The sequence below is a fragment of the Orcinus orca genome, chromosome 19, assembly GCF_937001465.1.
Source record: "Orcinus orca chromosome 19, mOrcOrc1.1, whole genome shotgun sequence".
Taxonomy (NCBI): domain Eukaryota; kingdom Metazoa; phylum Chordata; class Mammalia; order Artiodactyla; family Delphinidae; genus Orcinus; species Orcinus orca.
The window spans coordinates 9,387,941-9,408,897 of record NC_064577.1 but is presented as its reverse complement, the minus strand read 5'-3'; the positions used below and the strand labels follow the sequence as shown (position 1 = coordinate 9,408,897).

At 47.2% G+C, this 20,957-nt stretch overlaps 3 protein-coding genes across 11 annotated transcripts in view; 2 read left to right on the top strand and 1 right to left on the bottom strand.

The window, feature by feature from the left end:
• Nucleotides 1-4,301, top strand: part of ANKFY1 (ankyrin repeat and FYVE domain containing 1) — a 76,478-nt gene extending 72,177 nt beyond the window's left edge. For all 3 annotated transcript variants that reach the window (XM_033423183.2, XM_033423182.2, XM_033423188.2), the window contains one exon: nucleotides 183-4,301. In XM_033423183.2, the coding sequence (XP_033279074.1) occupies nucleotides 183-315 (133 nt within the window). In that variant the 3' untranslated portion in view covers nucleotides 316-4,301. The remainder of the gene's footprint in view (nucleotides 1-182) is intronic.
• On the bottom strand, nucleotides 2,911-20,942 carry LOC101272329 (neuferricin). Of its 7 annotated transcripts, none has more exons than XR_007473518.1 (5): nucleotides 20,398-20,784; nucleotides 14,566-14,706; nucleotides 10,500-10,686; nucleotides 5,202-10,000; nucleotides 2,911-4,688 (listed from the first exon to the last, which is right to left on the bottom strand). XR_007473518.1 is itself a non-coding variant. In XM_004267022.4 (4 exons), the coding sequence occupies exons 1-4, from the start codon at nucleotides 20,645-20,647 to the stop codon at nucleotides 9,784-9,786; spliced, it is 795 nt and encodes a 264-aa protein (XP_004267070.1). In that variant the 5' UTR covers nucleotides 20,648-20,942; the 3' UTR covers nucleotides 2,911-9,783. The 7 variants fall into 7 exon arrangements, 1 of the variants encoding a protein (XP_004267070.1); XR_007473519.1 differs by having other exon boundaries at nucleotides 2,911-5,341; nucleotides 7,855-10,000; XR_007473520.1 differs by having other exon boundaries at nucleotides 7,855-10,000.
• Nucleotides 6,344-20,957, top strand: part of ZZEF1 (zinc finger ZZ-type and EF-hand domain containing 1) — a 128,116-nt gene continuing 113,502 nt past the window's right edge. Inside the window, exon 1 of the mRNA XM_033423178.2 lies at nucleotides 6,344-6,482. The gene's annotated coding sequence lies outside the window, so the exon portion shown is untranslated. The remainder of the gene's footprint in view (nucleotides 6,483-20,957) is intronic.

The following is a 20,957-nucleotide window of genomic DNA, read 5'->3' as shown; positions in this document are numbered from 1 at the left end:
TGTCATGGACTATAAATTATACATGCGTTGGTATGATTTGGCTGGCGAGGGGCAGAGCTGGCCTCAGAGTGCCAGGCGTGGGCTTGCTTGTCCGATGGGGCACTGCCGTGCTGTGCTCGCGTGCCGGGCGGCAGTCTGCTCTCGAGAGCCCCTCTCACACTTCCTTTCTTTGCTTCCCACAGTCGTCACTGCGGACGTCTTCTTTGCCATAAATGCTCGACCAAGGAGATTCCTATTATAAAGTTTGATCTGAACAAGCCTGTGCGAGTTTGCAACATTTGCTTTGATGTACTGACTTTGGGTGGGGTCTCTTAGTGAGCCCCCGGGAAGGTCCAGGCCACATCCTCGGTTGCATCCCCAGCAGCTGCTCTGCTCACCAGCCTGACCCCCCCACCCCCCACCCCCCAGAGCAGGAGCTGGCAGTTGTGTTCTTGCGGCAATAGACTGGAGCAATTAAGGACCGTGGTGTGACAGATCCCATCTCAAATAATTCTGTGTGATTGTCAGTTTATCAGACTATGATCAAGGTCACTAGACGTCTCACTAATTGGACCAGGTCTTTTAGCCTAAGTGGTAAATGTGATAGGAATTAGACCCCATTCTGCTAGCAGTGTACAAGGATGCTTCGAAAACCATTTTCCCTTCCAGTAGCTTAGTGTCCATCTCAGAGCATTCATGAAGTCTTCCTGACTGGGTGGACTTCCTAGGCAGAGCCTAACCGTAGGAAGCTGGCATCTGGCTGCACGACAAGAGCTGGCTTTACTCTAGGGTAAGTGGCTGTGGACTTTTCTGCACAGTGTTTTCATAAAGGTAATAGGATCCTCTTGCCCTGAAATCTCGCTCTCTTTTTTTTTTTTTTTTTGGGAAAAGCTAAGCTGTATTTTTAGTGAACTACCCCTTTAAAAAAGGTGAAATAGTTCTAAGCAGGGTTCAAAGATGAGAGCTGAAAAATTGTGGCCTTAACAACTGAAAGCTTTACCAGTATTCATGCTACTCGGGTGTCAGGATTGCGGTGTGGCAGCTTGACACCTCCTAGCAGCCGTCTTGTTCTCTCATCTTACTGTGTCCTGTCTATGGAGTCCTCAGTCACCTGCCACTAGGCAGTGGTGGAGAAAATGCACTTTTATTGTGCTGCACTTTTATATAGCTGCATTATTGGTGATTCCAATTTAAAAATCCATATTCAAAAATACCCTCACGCATCCATGCATCAGTGATTCTAATGATCGGCTTTGACTGGACCTCAGCTCACACTAAGTCTTAAAGGGAAAACTCCTGCGGAGTGTCATGTGGAGCAGGAGAGTGACACGGGCCAAGTGAGGGGAAGGGGACTCTCCAGCCTCAGGCTGGCAGGTCCCATCTCCTTGACACGAGTGCTTCTTGCTGAAACCTTTGCAGTTATGTTGTGAGTGCTGTCCGTCCCAGGTCCCAGGTCCTTGCCCCATAAGAGCCAACAGCCAAAGGCCCTGGCCAAGTGTGTGTGACCCCATCGTGGAAGGCTCGCTCGTGTGCTGAATGAGGCCCCCAGAGCCTACCAGGCCTTAGTCGCTGCTAGTACTGCATTAATCCTGAAGTGTTAAACTTCTTTTCTTTTGAAGGTTTGGCCAGTTTTTTTAAAAAATGCACATTTAAAGAGAAACTTCTACCACTGCTTTAAAAACAAAACAAAACAAAACTCTGAGATGAACAATATGTGTTGTACAGCTATACTCAGAGATTAACAATCTCAATCATACATACTGTTTTTTTCAGACATTTAACCACTACATTTTTTTGTATTAATGAAGTATGAATATATGTGTAAAAGGGACTAAATATTTTTTTTTGCAGCAGCAGCCTGTTGTTTTGTTTGGATAATGGTATGTCCTCCATGTTGCTGTAGATTTATACATTCTACTGCCTAAATATGTGTGTAAAATGAGCTGATAAACCAGAGTGCTACGTTTTTTTTTTTAACATTTCTGTGGATTTATAAGATATATATGCTTTCTATGTTAATATGAGCTTGTGCACAATGTTTCAAAGAAAAAATTAATTAGAAGAGTTCTCCTGTCCCCAAAAGTCTGTGACATATTTCATATAGAATTTTTATAGGAAAACAGCTAGTCTTGGCAAACACCTGACCACGTGAAGCATGTGGTCAGTTTCCATTTTCTGTTGCCTGAACAGGGCCTGAGGAAGTAGGCCTTAGTTAGGTGGCTTGATTCTTTAATTGGAAAGTAAGATAATTATGCTTCAGATATGAATTGAGGTAGTCGGTACTTTTATACCTGTTCTTTTAACGTTCATGGTAGAGAGAGCAGGACGGAAATTCAATCAGGGATGAGATTGATTGTCCTGCCCCTGCCCTACTATACCAATTTCAATAACACTCTAATTTCACTTAAGAATCTTGAAATCATGTTTGAAATTGTTGAGTCAAGCTTCTTTTTCTTCACAGAGTCCAGGGATAGCAATGGTACTTAGCTGCCACAAGTTGGGGGAACATTTTGTGAGTTCTGCATTGGCTTCAGGTAGATCTTGTAGATCTAGAAAAAGCACCTTTCCACAGTCTTAGGTTCTCCCTGCCGTGCCGATGCTTGCAGGGCTGTGTCTCAGGATCCTTGAGTGGTGGCTGACCTGGGGGGACTTGACGTGCTCTCAGTCCCCTTTGTGCTCTCCAGGCCGTCAGACTTGACTCTAGAACTGCCTGGCTGTTCTTGTTACATTTTAATCCATAGCTTACATACTAATAGAAAAAACTCAATTTTATTCATTCAGAAAGTTGCCAACTGTGACTGAGTAGAGCAGGAAGAATAAACTTTATTGAAATATAATTTGCTGAATCAGTCAACATTTTACGCTGAATTAGCTTTTTAACTGCCTCATGCTCATCACCAGATTTATGATACAGTGTGTTCTTTACAGTCCTTTCTTTTTTTTTTTAAAGATGAAGGTACAAACCATGTGCTATATATATAAATGGAATGGCTAAAACTAACTTGCTATGATCCTCGAACACAGGAATTTCCCACAAACTTAAGTGCCTACACTTAGGACTTATTAACTTTCAGTTATCTTTTAGTGGTGTCTCACTGAATGATGTATTAGAATATGTGTTCTGTTTGGAGTTTGTTGCCTGTGCATTGTCAACCCTAGTTACCAACTTAGTCGAGGCTGGATTAGATTGTTCAGTTCACCTGCCATATTCTCTCCAGGAGTGGGGTCCACGTGACCACTAGTCCTCTACCTCAGAGCCCTGAGTTATTTGTGACCGCCCTGTTCAGCTTTCCTCTCTCCTCTCCCTGAATGGGGTCCCTGCATGGAACTCAGCGTGCTTGTGGGTTCACCACCACTCCCGGTTCATGTCTCCCACTTGTTGTATTGAACGGTATTGTGCTAATCTTATCTGTAGGCATGAAGTGGAGGAAAAGCCTTGGGACAGGGGAAAACCTTGATCTCCATCTAGGTTTCTTTTTAATCTGGAGAAAAACCCCTATTGAACTATGTAATGCTTAGATCTGAAAGGCAAACTAACTCCCCAGGTGACAGTAGCATGAGCAAGTAAATGTAACGCTTCCATGACAGCCCCGCGTGGAGCTTGCAGGTTGAGACTGAGAGAGAGCTCCTGAAACAAGCTTTCTTCCAGGACCTGGGACTGCTTCCCTCGGGCCCAGGCCCAGGAGAACTGGGCATGGGGCTGGCAAGACCAGCCCCTCCTAATCTGAAGCACCAAAGCTCCCCAGCCCCTCTGGGGAGAGGAGGAAGCTGAGGACAAATAACTTTCTAAAGCGTTTGGAAGCCACATTCTCATTTTGCGGAAGTAATTTAGTGAAGAGCTGATTATTTGACTAAACACTTATTAAATTTCCAGAAGTCATCATAGATGCCTTAAAGATTTTCTTTGGAAGATCATTGCCTGTACTGTTACTTTTTTGTGTGGCATAAGTAATATATTAACCTGTTACAACCGACAACATTGGTTTTCTGTAGCTAGGGAGTCTTGAGTTGGCAGCCTGTTCAGCTTAATGACTTAATGTCCTTTTTTGGCACATGTGTGGAGTTGGCTGTTACCATGACATACCTGTGTGCTATACCAAGGGGGAGGGCTGGGCCAAAACTGCAGGCACACATTTGGGTTGATCACCTTGGCTTCCAAGCCATTCCGGGTGGTGCTCAGTGTGGGGCGAGAGCATCATATAGGACCATGGCGCTTAGCAGCATTGTTTCTTTGGAGTCCGTGTAATGGAATGTATTTTTCAAATATTGATATTTGCATTTTCTGTAATATTTCCATATAAATAAAATGAGGTAAAATTGTACATTTAAAGTGGAAACCTTAATAACACATTTGTAGTTCCTTTTTTTAAAAAATTTATTTATTTATTTTTGGCTGGGTTGGGTCTTCATTGCTGTGCACAGGCTTTCTCTAGTTGTGGAGAGCAGGGGCTACTCTTCGTTGCGGTGCTTGCTTCTCATTGCTGTGGCTTCTCTTGTTGCAGAGCACAGGCCCTAGGCACGCAGGCTTCAGTAGTTGCAGCACATGGTCTCAGTAGTTGTGGCTCACAGGCTCTAGAGCACAGGCTCAGCAGTTGTGGCGCACAGGCTTAGTTGCTCCGTGGCATGTGGGATCTTCCCAGACCAGGGCTCGAACCCGGGTCCCCTGCATTGGCAGGCGGATTCTTAACCACTGTGCCACCAGGGAAGCCCTGTAAGCATTAAAAACAAACACAAAAATTTTAACACTCCTGACATATGAATACATTTCTTTAACAGCTACCCTCTAGGAAAATCTGAATTTCCAACACTTTTCAGAAACACATGGTTGACAGCAGTGAGAAGGTAGCTGTTTTAGGCATAATGACCAGCTGCCTGGATGTCCTGTGCTCTTGGCCCAGACTTTAGCTCATGGTGACGTCTGTGACCACAGCTGCCCAGGCTCAGCCACCTGACCCCACTGCAGCTCTCCCGTGGACCCTGGAAATTCCCTCCCTGACTCCATTATTTAGGAGCAACTCGAGAAGATCCCCCCATGGTGAGGTTTCTGCTGGCCTTGGTCTGAAGGGAGGACTGGTGCTGTGGGTTTCAGAGAAAACTAAGGAAAGTTTAGGGGTTTGCAAGTTAAAATCTAGTGATCCATAATTCCCTCATACAAACTGCATGAATCTAGTAGCTCACCTCACCATCACACTTTCTTGAACTAGTGTTCTCCTTTCCCTTACCTGTTTTCCATTTTGCTCACTCCTGGTTCGGACCAGCTATGGTGATTGATAAATCGCATTCTCTGGTGGCTTTACTCAGGGTTAATAGGCACTGTTGGGGGCTTCCACGTAACAATCCCAAGTAATCCTAATAGCCGTCCCTGAGGAGAACACTGGTCATATTTTGTCATAATATGTGAGTACAAACCGGCATGTTTCATAATTTCTGTGCCTTCATTTTTATGTCTGTAAAACAGAAGTGAGCACGGTTCGTCCTAGCTCACAGGGTTGCCCTGAGGAAGGCGATCAGTATTAGGTCATATGTCCTTCCTCTCATGCAAGTACACGAATTCTGGTGTGCACAGCGAGGGTCCCCTCCAGTGTGGACTGATGGGAGCAATGTCTGCTGCCTATTTGCAGGAATCTGGGGGCCCAGGGAATAGGAAGTGCTTTCGAGGATGGAAATTCAGATTTCCACAGATTTCTGAACAGATATCCCTAACCTGTCCGTAGCGTCTATCTTTCAGATCACAGTTTGTCCTGGAGCTGAGCAAGCTAGGGATGGCGGCAATGGTCTGATACGGGTCCCTTTGCAAGTTAAAGGGACTGAGCTGTGGCCAAAAAATTCTGGGCTCTTCCCTCTTAGTTCTGTGTTTCTGGAAAAACTGGAATCTCAGGATTAAAAGGCAGACGTTACAATTTCCTCCAGCATGTTGGAAGGCAGCTGCCCAGCCCTTGCTTTAACACTGCTCATGGTGTGGCAGAGAGAGCAGACCTGGGTAAGAAGCTCAGCTCTATTCACTTTGTTATAAAGCAGAAACTAACACACCATTGTAAAGCAATTATACTCCAATAAAGATGTAAAACAAACAAAAAAACACAAAAAACTCAGCCCTGCCGTGCAATGACTGTTGTAACCATTAGATGTGGGGTGGGAGAATTTATGCCCCTTTTCTGGACCATAAGAAGACCCTCTCAAGGCTGGCATCGAGGTTCAGTGAGAACAGACAAAGCTCCCTCCCTGCTCAGCATGTTTGCCCAACATGTATTAGTTTCCTTCTCCACTTCCCTCTGTCAGCAGGTCTTAACTGCCCGAGCTGAACTTTCTGTGGCTTGCATCACGGAGGGACTACCTTCCTCCTCCATAGTCTTGCCCAGGAGAGAGGAAGGAGAGGCATTTCTCCAGTAGCCACTAGCTTCTCATGGCTGAGCCTTCTGGATCATTAACATGACAACCTACTCTTGGCGAATCCCTTGAAGACTCATCCACTGCCCTGGTGTGAGGAGGCTGTTTCCTATAAAGTAAGTGGTCGGCATCGAAAAGGAAACGAGTGCTCATTGAGCAAGGAAGTGAGCAGCCCGCAGAGGCTGGATGAGTGTGTCCTGAAATGTGGGCTCAGGGGTGTTGCATCAGCCAGAGTTCAGGTCTGTACTTCGCTGGGATGACTCTTAAGTGCCTTGTTTTGCTCTTTTTCCTTATCAGTTTGTTTTGGAAGGATCTAAACATCTCTGGACCTGGCCTCCACGCTATCCCTGCATTCCTACCCCAGGAGTGGCCTCTGGCTGCTCTAACCAGGGCTTTACTTGGCCATACTACAAGCTCCTTGAGGTCAGGAGCCTCACTTCCCCCCAGCCCAACCCCATGGCACACAGATGCTTGGTAAATATCTGTCGAATAACTAAGGACTAAGGAGAGCAGTGGCAGTGACTAGTTCTCAGTTAGCCTGGGGTTGAGTCAGCAGGGGTGCCTCAGGCACTGAGCTCAAGGGCTGTGTGGAACTCAGAATAAGGTCCTCACTTAAGTTCGCCTCCTTACTGTTTGCTCCTGCTCCAGGGAGGGCGGAGACATACCAAGCCATGGAGGCACGAAGATAGCACTGAGTCAGGACAAGAACCTTGAGTTCTAGGCTCAGCTTCATTGCTATGTGCCTTTATTAAGTTCTTTGGGCCTCGGTTGCCTCATCTGCAAGAGAGCTAATTCTGCACACTTCTCGTGTCCTAGGTATGGTGGATATGGGGGTACAAAGCCAAGTGATCCTTGGTCCCTGTCTCAAAGAGAGTCTGCAGTCCAATGCGAGAGGCTGATAGGAAATTCATAGTTACGGGACACTGTGACATTTGTTATTTTAGAAGTGAACACAGAATTATTTTCCTAGAGGAAAGTGCGTCTAAATCCACTGGTGGGCCAGTGGTTCATGAAGCCTCCCAGTTGATTGAGCTACGTTATTAAGGGATAAGAGGTGGAAAAATTGAGAAGAAGACATGTCATTCCAGGCAGAAGGGACAGCCGGGGTGAAGGTGTTGCAGGCATAAAGCAGCGAGGTGAAGGCTGGAGGGATCAGTGCACGTGGGAGGTGGTGGCAGAGATGCAGAGGCTAAGAGGAGACGGACCCTAGAAGGGCCTCGTGTGCCGCTGAAGAGTTAGCACCTGATCCTTACAGATAAGGGAGCCACTGAAGAGGTTTAAACGGAGAATGCCCCGAACATCATGGGGATGGCTTGGCAGTGTGGAGGATGGGCTGGAGGGAGTGCAGTTAGATCAGGTGAGAAAGGAAGGCCTCAACCAGAGGAGGAGTACTGAACAGGTAAGGGGTGGGATTGCTAGGACCTGGAGACTGGTCAGGAGGAGGGGCTCAGGAGGGAAGGGGCTGGGGATGATGGCCAGGATTCTTACTTGGTGTGACTGGGTGCTTTGAGATGGCGATGGTGGAACCATCCAGGGACACTGGAAGAATCACCAGGGAGAAGATGAAGACTAAATGCCAGAACTGTGGAGACTCTGGTGCCTGCAGAAATGGTCAGGAAAGCCGCCTGGACGAGATTGCAGACTTGGCAGCTGACGCAGGAGCGACAGGAGCTGGTGGGAAGGCGTGTGGAGGAGAGGCTTCCAGGAGGCTGGAAGGGACCCCCGAGGGAGATAAGGGAAATGGGGAAAAAGCCAAGGGAGGCTTTCACGAGGGCCCTCAGGTGGGACAGGTCCAGGTAGGTAATAATTGAATGTGGCCGTGCGTTTGCCAGTACAGAATTTATCCTGCTGTGGCGCAGGGAAGGGCTAAGCTGGGCGACTGTGTTGCAGGCAGATGGGGGCTGAGGAGCAAAGCCTGAGTACATGCAGCATTCTCCAAAGCTTCGCTGGGGTGGGAAGTAGGGACAGGAAGGAGTTACGGGGCCTCAGAAGAATGGGGCAGGAGGGAAGGGAAGTGAGCTGTTGAATGCAGACTTAGAGGGAAGAGCCGGGAGGCAGGAAGAGGTTAAAGGTGCTGGAAAGGCCGGTGAGGAAGATCCTGGATGGCAAAAGGAGCCGAGAGCAGGATTCAGGCGTGAAGAGCAGCTGTGGCCGAAGGGCAGTGAGCCACACCAGTTAGGGCAGGCAGCCTCCGTTTTCCAGTCCGTGAATCTGGAAAGCTATTAAGTGAGATTAATGATAAAGGAGAGGAAAAAAGACCAAGAAAGGGAGGACAGGGAATGTTTAGATTAACAGCTGAGGGGACTGGGAGAAGTTGAGGTGAAGGCACAGATGGGGAGACCATGAACCTGTAATCGCTTCAGATTCGTTTCCTTACCTGTAAGGTAGGAACTCTGCCCCCATGAGCTTAACTAGAATCGAGGAGGTAACGGGTATGAACTTGGTCCAGTGTGGGAGATTACAGATGACCTTGGACACACCACCCACTGTTGAGGCTGTTTGTATTGGCATTTGTAGCCTTGCCCAAACTTTGATGTTGCGCTAGCCAGTGTCTGCGTTAGAGCTGTGAAACTACCTTTTGCTCAAAAATGCAGACTTCTCCCTTTGAAAACACACCACCCCTAATTTTAAGTGTTTAAAGAGAAACAATATCTTTGCTTTAAATTGTTGCTTTGTTCAGAGTTATCTGGATTTGCTGCATCCCTATAAGCAAAAACTTTTCCATTTCCAGAACTAGCCTATCCTGTTTTATTGTCACCTCTCACTATATTGGTCCAGCTCGAATTAACTCAATGCGGCTTTTGGCTGTACTGATAAATTCAAGTTTGCCTAAGGGCAGAGGTCTTACTTTTAAGAAAGGTTGTAAAAGTCAGGGCTCACATTAGCAAGTGGGGAACCGGAACAGGGTTGTGTTGACACTGTTAGTTCGTATGGCTTTTCTGGATGTGTCTGCTTGTTTCTGAGTTGTAAGGGAATGACGTAGGCCCCGATGTCCTGGTCAGGATGAGACTTACAAGCAGGGCCCAGGCCGGCAGCTGATCTGGGCAGCCTGGGAGTCCGTGGAAAGGAAGCTGTTGGAGCTCAGAGCCCTTCTGCATGTCTGTCCAGTTAGCTCTGAGTTGGTCAAATTTGTGCCCGTTAATACCTGCGAACTCCAAAGGATGATGGTGAGGAGATCTAGTGGAATAGTGGCAAAAACAGGCCGACCAGTACTAGGCAGGTTGCCAAGCACTGGGCTCAGTCACCAAAATGGTGAGCCCATGGGGAGGGGCATGAGTCCTGTCTGCAGAGCATGGCCCAGTCCTTCCAGGCCCTCTTGTTTCACGTAGGAGCCCTCCTAGGGCACAGGAGTCAAGGGCCCATTAGGGAAAGGCAGGTGAGGGTTCCCTGTGGGTTATGGACATACAGGGTACCGGCTCAGAGGGGGACATAGCATGTGATGGCTAGGGGTGGGCAGCCTGTGTATTCCTCCAAGTTGGGGTGGTCCAAGTCCCCACGATTTCTGTGTGTAGGGTTGTCCGGCGTCTGGTCACTAGGGGGGCCAGTTGTTCTCACACACACGCAGTGGGGCTCCTTGGCACCTGGCTTAAACAGCTTCCTGGGGACGCCAATCCAGTCTCTGCTCACACCTCCACTAAGGAGAGAAGGAAAGAGGGCTGCTTAAAGCATGAAGTCGTGAGTTTCTCTGGGAAGGGAGGAGAGGGAGCAGTGAACCAGGCCTTGTGAAAAGGAGAAGCCATTTCACTTGCTGCCTTGGTGTTTTCCCAAGGCAGTGGTCTGCAGTGTTCACCCGAACCTTCTTGCTCTCCCCCGAGGTCCTCCAGCTTCCCCTCTGAGGGCACAGCCCGTCGTCCTTTCACTGCTGCTTCCAGCCCCTGCCCTCTGCCTTCCTAGGAGGCAGCGCCACTTCCCTGCACTGGTGGCAACACCTGTGAAAGGCTTTTCCCCACTGGCCTCTGAGCGTCTCAAAAGCAGCGTCTGGCTTGAGAATCGCTATCCCAGAGCACACGTATTTTGACAAAGTTCCCCTGGGTTAACAGTCAATTTATGGCCTCATTGAACAGCACAGATGTGGGGACCTAGAAGATGGATTTGGGGGAGAGGCGGGAGGAACAGAAGGAAAGCCCGTTTACCTCCTCTGGGAGCACCAGAACCGGCTGCCCCGGGTTGAGCTCCACTCAGCATTGCATGGTGGAAACTTCTGCTTCTCTTTCAGTTCCTGTTTATTTGCCTCCAAGCCTTTGGTGATCATGGCTTCTGCCTGGGTCAGTTCTGGAGTAGGTAGCCCATCCTCTCCGTAGAACCTTCCTGTCACCCTCCCTGTGGTGACAGGAAAGCTGACATCAGAGTAGCCGTGGGAGGGGGGGGCAGGAACAGAGGCTTAGCTCCTGCAGAAGTCCTGGTAAAGCCGAGTCCCCAGGGCTTCCGCCTTCCACAGTAGCCTGCTGGCTGCTGATTTATTAAGAACTGGTTGGAGGGACTTGTGTTGCCTTCTATCCCGATGTCTCTCAACATCTTATACGACTCTGGATAGACGCCTCCCTGTTCTAGATGTAGAGTCCTCCAGCACGGAAATTATAAAATCCTTCCCCCCCATGTCACTCATTTTTCAGTGTTCCACAGTGCTTGAGGTACACAGTAGGTGTCCAAGAAATGCTTGATGAATGAATGGCTTATTGCATAACATTTTTGTGGCTCATTTCTTCCCCACATTGAATTATTTTGTCTTATATGGATATAAATAAGTCATTTATTGAGTGTTCACTCAGCATCAGGAGCTGTGCTAGCACTTTACCAGTATTTTGTAATCCTCCTAACACCCGTTTGAGAGAGAAATCAGTGCTCCCGTGGTCCTAGGAGAGAGACTGGGAGACTGAATAGCTGGGAAGTCCCTGAAGCTAGTAAGTGGGTCTGGCCCTGAGCTCATGCTCTCCCCTCCACCATTCTTTTCCGGCTCAGTCCTTCAGTGGACAAGCTGAGTGGAAACTGGTTTTAGTTTGAAATCCCCGTCAGAATTTGTAAGGTCTGAGCTATGGCAGTGGCCAGCAAGTGGTCGGCGAGCCTGTAGGCCAGAGCCAAGAAGAGATCAGTTCTTAGATGCAGGGACTTGCATCTCCGAGTCCTGAAGTGCAAGTGGCTTTCACAGCAGCCCCTGGCACAGGGCAAGAGAAGCAGCAGAAAGGACTTCTAGAAGGTTTGCCCAAGTAGGAGGAGGTATCTGTACATACCTGCTCCTGCTGTGTCTGTCCAATCTTCTCAGTCCCCGAGAACTGAGATTCCAGGGTACGTTCGTGTACCAGATTCAGTTCATCTTCTCAAGTCCAACACCCTATCCTGACCTTTCCAATTCTATTCTTATCACTTTGTTTTTTCGGCCACTCCATGTGGCTTGCGGGATCTTAGTTCCCCAACCAGGGGTTGAACCCAGGCCCCCTGCAGTGGAAGCGCAGAGTCCTAACCAGGGGACCGCCAGGGAGGTCCCTATTCTTATCACTTCTGCCTGGGTTCCCTGGCTTAGGAGCCCTGGATCTCTGACTCCTCCTTCACATCTAAATGTACACTTCCCTTCGTTCATGTCCAAACCATGGGTGAATCGTGTCGGTCCAACCTTTAAAAAACACCCTGATTCTGCCCATTCCTTTCCATTTCCACTGCTACCACCCTAATCCAGACGATGGATTACGACAGTGGCCTCCCAGTGGTCTCTGCTTCAGCTCATTCCTTCCCACAGTTCTTTCTCTACAGAGTAGCTGGGGTGACCTTTTAAAAACGTAAATCACACCTCCATGCCTGGTTTATACCCTCCTATGGCTTCCTAAAACATATGGATAAAACACAAACTTCGTATCAAAGGCCTCCAAGACAAGCATCTGACCTGTGTTTGCTTCTTCAGCCTCCTCTTAAGTGGTCCCCTCCCTCACTGTAGGCTCCCTGACCATGCTTCGCTGCTCCCCGCCTCGCGCACTCTGTTCCCTCAGCCTGAAATACTCTCTTCTCAGATCTCAGGATGGCTGGCTCCTTCTCACCTTCCAGGTCTCAGCTTAATTTTCATTTCCTCCAAGAGGCTAACCCTGACCGTCTGCTCTAAAGGTGTCACGCACACACCCAAACATGCATCACATTAGTTTTAGCTTATTCACAGTCCTATCTGGAATTGTCTAGTCAGTTTACTAGTTTATGATACTGCTCTCCCCACCAGTGAGGCCCCAGCACTCAAAGCAGCTTAGTTCAGAGCATTCATTTTGAACGCTTGTTAGAATAAATGAAGGGAGCAGGGCCCAAGTCCCAGGGCTTCAGTCTGAGTTGGCCTGGCACCGCACTTTCTCCTGTAGAGGGTCTCTGTATGCATGGTGACAAGCCTGTCCTGGTGGGTTTTAGACATGAGACCCAAAGAGAGGACAGCAGTAGTAGAGGCAACAGAGAAAGAGGCAGAAGCTGTGTCGTGAGAATGGCGGTCACCATTGGCTGGGTCTCCAGAACACAAAAATGGCATCTCGTTTCCCCTCGAGGCCTGGCCATATGGCTGCCAAGATGGCTTCCTGCTGTCGTCCTTCAGTGTGCACCTGTGTAATAAACCTTCATCTTCTGACGCTCTGTCCTGAGGGTTTCTGGTGCCCTGAAAGAACCTAACACTGCCCTCCCCTTACAGAATGAGCTAACAGAGGACAGGAACTGCATTCAGCTCATCTGTGGTCCCCATGAGGACCAGAACCACAGCATATCCATAGCAGATACTCGAATATATCCTGACTTTAACTACAGTCCTTCGGAGGCATTTCTGACCATGTGCCCCTCACTCCCCTGCACGTTAACACTGTTCAGACAAGACGAGTTCACTCATCTCACCAAACACATCAGTTTGCTCCTCGACATCAGTGTGATGTGTTTGGTCTGGCATCCTTTGCTGACACACAGGACTCCACTTTTATTCTTCTGTGTTGGGTTTTTTCCTTATTAACACAGTCATGTTTCAGCTTTGGTTTGGCAACTTTATGGGGAAAAGGGAGAACCAAGCCTTCTGAAGGCCAGACGGATAGAGGTCAGTTCCTTCAGTGGCAAACATAGTTGTGATCTGAGGAGTGGCCTGGTGCAGACTGGGTGAAAACAAAGGTGGGGGGTGCTGCAGGTTGGGGTGACAGGGGCCAACAGTGGTGGGTGTGGAAGAGGGGGCACTGGAAACAGAACTTCAGATTCATGAAAAAAGCCTTGGCTAGTTGGATGTGGACGGAGCAGAGGAGTCAGTGAAAATGCCAGTGAAAGGTTCTCAGCAAAGGTAACCCAGGGAGTAATGACAGAAGCAGACATGCAGGGGCATTAGGGGCAGAGAAAGAACTTCCAATTTAGACCTGTTCCAGGGTGAAGTGACACTGATGTTCCTCAGGAAATTAGCCGTGTCTAAGTGGGCTCCAGTGAGAGGTCAGGGCAGCAGTAGATGGAGAACAGGGGCCCAACCATCCCAGTTGTCAGTGTTTGTGAAGCAATCTACTGTTTAGTGTCTAACATTTCTTTAGGACACCGTTAGGTATCTTCTCATTTAGGTAGCAGGTGCGGCGCTCCACACAACTGGCTTGAACAAGTGTTTGATGAGCATGACTTCCAATTGGGAGGCAGTTCGTTGAGGATGGGCACAGGTTGATGTCTGTCTACTTCGGGGACGAAGTAAAAGGATATTTGTCAAAACCATTTGCAAACAGGCTTTGAGCCTCCCTGACTGTGTCTGAAGCCAGACTCCTGGAACACGGCGAGATGGGGAAGCTGCCCTCCTGGGCGGGTCACTCAAGAGTGGCGCAGGCTGTGGGGCAGCAGAGGCCAAAGCCAGTGGTCGGGCAGTCCTCTCCCAGGAGCGAGAGCAAGGGAAACAGGGACCTCCCCGGTGGGCCCGTGGTTAGGACTCCGCGCCTTCACTGCCGAGGGCCTGGTCGGATCGCTGGTCAGGGAACTGAGATCCCACAAGCCGTGGCATGACCAAAAAAAAAGGTGATGGAAACAAGCGCCCCAGCCATTTCCTTCCGGGACATATCGCCACACTGACAGCCAGAGTTTAAGGTGAAAAATCCATGGGCATTTTTCAGATTTTAACCTTGAGTCCAATCCCCAAAGAATTCTAGCCCCTTAAAAAAACTGCAAGACAAACAAAACAAGAAAACAACTGCAAGACAACTAAATGAAATCTATGGAAATGACCTGTGGAATACTTACCGATGAATTCATAATTCTTCTCATAGAATGAAAGCCAACTTTGGAGTGTCAGCATCTCAGAAAATGACAGGTCAGATACATCATCCACAAGGCCTCCTTCAGAGTAGTCCCCGGTCACAAACGCTCTGGATGCGTCTCGGCCTGCAGGGGAGATGTTTCCAGTAGATTAACTTATAAATCACCAACACTGTAGCAACTCAAGAATCTGTTTTCTGAGAAACATCTCCCCCAAACCCTCACTCCCCAGCCCCCAGCAAAGCTGATCCCTCCTCCCCCTCGGTGACAGACGCCCCTGGATCTTAGACATACTTTCTGGCATGCATCCTGTTCTTTCATTGACTTTCAGCAACATTTCGCATGGTGGACCATGTCCCTTGGCTTCTGTGACACTATACTCTTGGTTTTCCTCCTACCCTTCTAGCTCATTTTCTACCAGCCTCAGACATCAGTTCTTGTTCACCTCCTTTGCTCCATCCACACCCTCCACTTGACAATCTCATCCACTCCGTGGTTTCAAGTACCACCTCTCTGCCAAAGATGCCAAATTTGTATGTTTAGCTCAGACTTCTCTTGAGCTCCAGACCTGTATATCCAGTTGTCTGCTCAACGTGCCTTAGATGACTTTCAGACATCACAAGTTAAAAATGTCCATACTGCATCCCCAGCCCCTGGAAACCTGCCTCTATTCTAGTACTCCCTGTCTCGGTTAATAACCAGTTGCTCACTCCAGAAATGTAGTCCTTGACTCCTCCTTCATCCCTTACATCCCATCAGTCCCCAAGTCCTATAATTTCTTCCTAAATATCAGTCTGCCTGGCCCCATCTACTACTAAGCAAGCCCGGGCTGCCGTCGTCTCTCATCTGAACTACTAGAGTAACCTGCTAGGTCTCCCTGCATTCATTTGGCCCCCTGCTCATCTATTTTCCATACAACACTTAGACTGATATTTTAATTAAATCGATCATACCATTCTCTTGCTTCAGAATCCTCAGGGGCTTCCTTTTGCCCTATGACAAGGTACATATTCCTTAGCAGGCCATTCAAGGCTCTGCACCAGCCACCGCCAACCTCACCTTGCCACTGTACTCCCTTTCTCGCTCTCCTCCTCCCCCACTAGGCTAAGGCCTCTAGTAACACCACTATGTTCTTTTAACACTCATCACAAAAATAACTGATTAACTGCTTATGTGATAACTATTTAACGTCTGTCATTTCTACTAGTCCGCAAGTTTTATCAGGGAAAAGAACATACCAAACTAAAGAATCAGTTCCCCAGTGTCTGGTGGTGCCTGATCTTTAGTAAATTCTCAGTAAATACACGACTGAATGAAACCCATACATTTATAGTTAATTGATTTTCAATAAGGGTGCCAATTCAATGAGGGAAAGAACAAATGGTGCTGGGACAACTGAATAGTGACATGCAAAAGAATGAAATTGGACCCCTACCATATATAAAATTGACTCCATAAATCAATGACCTGAATTATGAGCTAAAAATATAAAACTCTTAGGAGAAAACATAGGTGTAAGTCTTTGTGACCTAGGATTAGGCAATGGTTTCTTAGCTAGGACACCAAAAGCACAAACCACCAGAGGGAAAATAATTAGGATTTGGTCAGAAATTTTAAATTTTGTGCATTAAAGGACACTATCAAGAAAGTGAAGCCCTGAAACCATAAAACACCCAAGAGAAAACAGGCAGCATGCTCTTTTTTTTTTTTTTTTTTTTTTTTGGCCGTGCTGTTTGTGGGATCTTAGTTCCCCAACCAGGGATCGAGCCTGGGCCCTCGGCAGTGAAACTGCAGAGTTCTAACTACTGGACTGCCAGGGAATTCCCGGCAGTATGCTCTTTGACATTGGTCTTGGCAGTATTTTTGGGAATGTCTCCTCAGGCAAGGAAAACAAAAGCAAAAGTAAACAAATGAAACTACATCAAACTTAAAAGCTTTTGCACAGCAAAGGAAACTATCAACAAAATGAAAAGGCAAGGGAATTCCCTGGCGGTCCAGTGGTTAGGACTCCGTGCTTCCACTGCAGGGGGCCAGGGTTTGATCTCTGGTGGGGAACTAAGATCCTGCAAGCTTCAAGGCGCAGCCAAAACAAACAAACAGAAAACCCGAAAAGGCAGCCTACTGAATGGGAGAAGATATTTGTAAATGATATATCTGATAAAGGGTTACCATCTAAAATATACAAAGAACTCATACAACTCAGCATCAACAGAACAAAATAAAACAGGGACTTCCCTGGTGGCAGAGTGGTTAAGAGTCCGCCTGCTAATGCGGGGGACACGGGTTCGAGCCCTGGTCCGGGAAGATCCCACATGCCGTGGAGCAACTAAGCCCGTGTGCCACAACTACTGAAGCCCATGTGCCTAGAGCCCATGCTCCACAACAAGAGAAGCCACCGCAATGAGAAGCCCACGCACCGCAGCGAAGAGTAGCCCTTGCTCTCCGCAACTAGAGAAAGCCCGCGCACAGCAACGAAGACCCAACACAGCCAAAAATTTTAAATAAATTAATTAAAAAACAAAAAAAACCCAAGCAACCTGATTAAAAAACGGCAGAGGACCTGAATAGACATTTTTCCCAAAGAAGCTATACAAATGGCCAACAGACAAGTGAAAGATGCTCAGCATCACTAATCATTAGAGGAATGCAAATCAAAACCACAATGAGATATCACCTCACACCTGTAGGAATGGATATTATCTAAAAGACAACAAATAACAAGTGTTGGCGAGGGTGTGGAGAAAAAGGAACCTTGTACACTGTTGGTGGGAATGTAAATTGGGGAGCTACTATGGAAAACACTTCGGAGTTTCCTCAAAAAAATTTAAAATAGAACTACCATATGATACAGCAATTCCACTCCTGGGTATTTATCCAAAGAAAACAAAATTCAAAAAGAAATATGCACCCCTATGTTCACTGCAGCATTATTTACAGTAGCCAATATATGGAAGCAACCTAAGTGTCCATAGATGGATAAATGGATATACACATATACAGTGGAATATTAGCCATAAAAGCGAATGAAATCTTAGCATTTGCGACAACATGGATGGACCTATAGGGTATTATGCTAAGTGAAGTAAGTCAGAGAAAGACAAATACCGTATAATTTCACTTATATGTGGAATCAAAAAAAGCAAACATAACAAAACAGAAAGAGACTCATAGATACAGAGAACAAACTTGTGGTTGCCCACAGGGAAGGAGGCAGGAGGTTGAATGAAATAGGTGAGGGAGATTACAAGGTACAACCTTCCAGTTATAAATAAGTATGGGGATACAGCATAGGGCAGAGAGCCAATAATACTGTAATAACTTTGTACGGTGACAGATGGTCACTAGACCTATGGTGGTGATCATTTTGTAATATATAAAAATATCAAATCACTATGGTGTACACCTGAAACTAACATAATATTGTGAGTCATTTATACTTCAAAAAAAAGTGAAAAGAACCTGCAGAATGGGAGGAAATATTTGCAAATTATATATCTGATAAGGGTCTAAGTGTCCAGAATATATGAAGAATTCATATATACAACTCAACAATAAAAAGACAACTCAATTTAAAAATGGACAAAGGATTTGAATAGACATTTCTCCAAGGAAGATATACAAATGGTCAACAAGCACATGAAAATATGCTCAACTAGTTATCAGTGCGATGCAAATAACCAAAACCACAATGAAATACTACTTCAAGCCCATTAAAATGGCTATAATCAAAAAGAAAAAAAAAGACAGTAACAAGTTTGCTGAGAATGTGAAGAAACTGGAACTCTAAATACATCAATGATGGGCATGTAGGTTGGTGCAGCCACTTTAGGAAACAATGGGCAGTTTCTCAGAAAGTTAAACATAAGTTACCATATGACCCAGCAATTCCACTCCTAGGTATATACACAAGAGAACTGAAAACGCATGTCCACAACAAAACTTGTACATAATGTTCATAGTATTATTCATAATAAGCAAAAAGTGGAAACAACCCAAATATCCAAGAAATGATGAATAGATCAACAAAATGTGGTATATCTATACAATGGAATATTATTTGGCCATAAAAAGGCATGGAGTCTTGACATGCCGATACATCATGAATGAACTTTGAAAACATTATGCTAAGTGAATGAAGCCAGACACAAAAGGCCACATGCATGACTCCATTTACATGAAATGCCCAGAAGAGGCAAATCTTTTGAGACAGAAAGTAGATATTGGTTGCCAGGGGCTAAGTAGTCGGAGGGGTTGGGGAATGACTCCTAATAGATATGGGGTTTCTTTTGGGGGTGATAAAAATGCTCTGGAATGAGATAATGGTGATACTTGCACAACTTTCTATGTTCACAACCACTTGTACTCTTTAAAAGGGTGGATTTTATACCATCTGAATATCTTTAAAAAAAAATATTGACTGAGCGAATAAGTGAACATACCTGCTTCCCTACTAGAGTGCATAGGTGTTGGGGAGCAATGTTATAATCTCTGATTCCTCAGCACGTGGTACAGGGCCAGCTACATGGCAGTGGTCAGTAAATAGATGGTGAATAAGTATTGGGCACAAAGGAACTCAGTCGACAGTGGAGCACATTGCAAAAGAAAAACCACTCCAGAAATGGAGTGTTTTCTGCTCACACTTGTGCATACAGCCATGATGGCTGCATCAGAGTGCGGCAGGAGAGTGCACCAAAGTGTCCTCACCTGGCAGGTAAGTAAAACACTTGATTCCAGTTCCAGCTCTGCTTCTAACTCACTGTGTAGCCCTGGGTAAGCCCCTTCCCCTTCTGGACTGTTTGAGGAGCTCAGCAACACCAACTGAACTTAATTCCTTCTCTGTCAATGCTTCTATTTCTTAAAAGTTCTCCCTAAAGACAGGGAAGTGACTTGTATTTAAGTACCAGAGGCAGCTACCCAGTTCTCCTGAAATAATGACAAGTGGGAAATGCTTATTTCCTATCAGCTTAGTCACTGGCCGTAGGCTTGCTCGTCGTCTTTTTCTTTTTTAATCTAGGAGATGGTCATTCTTCTGGGCTGGTAAGACGACATCTCTAAAAGTAATAGGCTGGTGTTCCTAGTTCAAGTCCTGTCAGGACTTAGTTGTGAGGGCTCTAGGCAAATCACATCCTCCAATCCCCCAAGATATAAAATAGGGAGGACAGAATAATCCTCATTTGACAAATGTTCTTTGAGGCCTAACGTGCCAGCTTTGTTCTAAGTACTGAAGGACTGTAAATGAGGCCAGACTCCTTCCCTGTGCTCTAACCTGATAAACTTTTTCAAGGAAGGCAGACAAATGCATTTGTACTAGAAGCAAGAACGACTCAAACCAAATGTACTACTTTTAGGGGAAACCTGGAGCAGGGGGAAAGGAAGATCGCTTCCAATTGGGGCACATTGAAGAAATGGTTGGAATCATTTCCAACCATTTGGGGAACTCTTGAGGCCGGGGCAGGGCGTCACTCATCTCTGGGCCCTGAGAGCCACGCAGTGTGGCACAAAGCATGTACTGGGGGCTTCTGCTGGCGAGTAAAAGGTAACTCGTAAGAGGCAAGAGATGTGTTTCTCCAGCCTAACTCAAGAAGAGCGGTGGGGAAAGATAGGGAAAGCAAAGGCTGGCAACAGTTGCCCATAGTCCTGCCCGAGTCAAAACAGACCAGAAGGATGATGCAGCTGAGCCCGGTCCCCACGCTGGTCTGACGAATGTGGGGAGGAAAAGAGGAAATGAATAAACGAATGAATAAGTGAATGAATGAAGCGCAGACGCCTACCGGCCCGCATCGTAACAGGAATAGGCGTGAACCGCCCCGCTAATACCTGCGAAGCCGCTATAGTGGGCCCCAGGCTCGTAGTGCCTCCGGCCAGAGGACACATCGTAGACGCGTCCGAGCAAGGCCAAGTAGAGGCCCGGGTCCCCAGGGCGGCCGCGATAGCGGGCTAGCTCCTCGGGTATGAAAAGGCGAAAGTCAGCGCGGGGACTCCACCAGCCCATCAGCCGTGCGGCCATCGCCGCCGCTGCCGCCGTGGCCAGGCCCAGCCAGAGCCCACGCCTGCCGAGGCTCAGCATTTCGACAGCCGCACCGCCTCGGCTCCTGCGAGATTGCTGCCTCTCTGTCCACAACTAAGATGGCGGATAACCGGCCGCTACGTCACCGGCGCGACGCGCGCTCTCCTGTGTCCGCCTGTCACCAAGGGGACAACGGAGGACTGAAAGGGGAAAGTCTGGCGAAAAGTTCACTCCCTGGCTCCAACTCTTTCTCGTACTTTTCTAGCATAGCTAGCGACTGTGGAGGGATACCGAGAAAGTGAGTAGCGGGAAGCCTTCCTGGCCGGCAGATTATCTGCCCCCAACAAAGATGGTGGCAAAGGAGGCCGCG

Coding starts and splice junctions, on each gene's coding strand:
- LOC101272329 (XM_004267022.4), bottom strand. CDS start 20,647: ATGCTGAGCCTCGGCAGGCGTGGGCTCTGGCTGGGCCTGGCCACGGCG. Junction 10,687..14,565: donor GAAGAATTATGAATTCATCG/GTAAGTATTCCA, acceptor CTGTCACCACAG/GGAGGGTGACAGGAAGGTTC. Junction 10,001..10,499: donor TTCTGGTGCTCCCAGAGGAG/GTAAACGGGCTT, acceptor TTCTCTCCTTAG/TGGAGGTGTGAGCAGAGACT.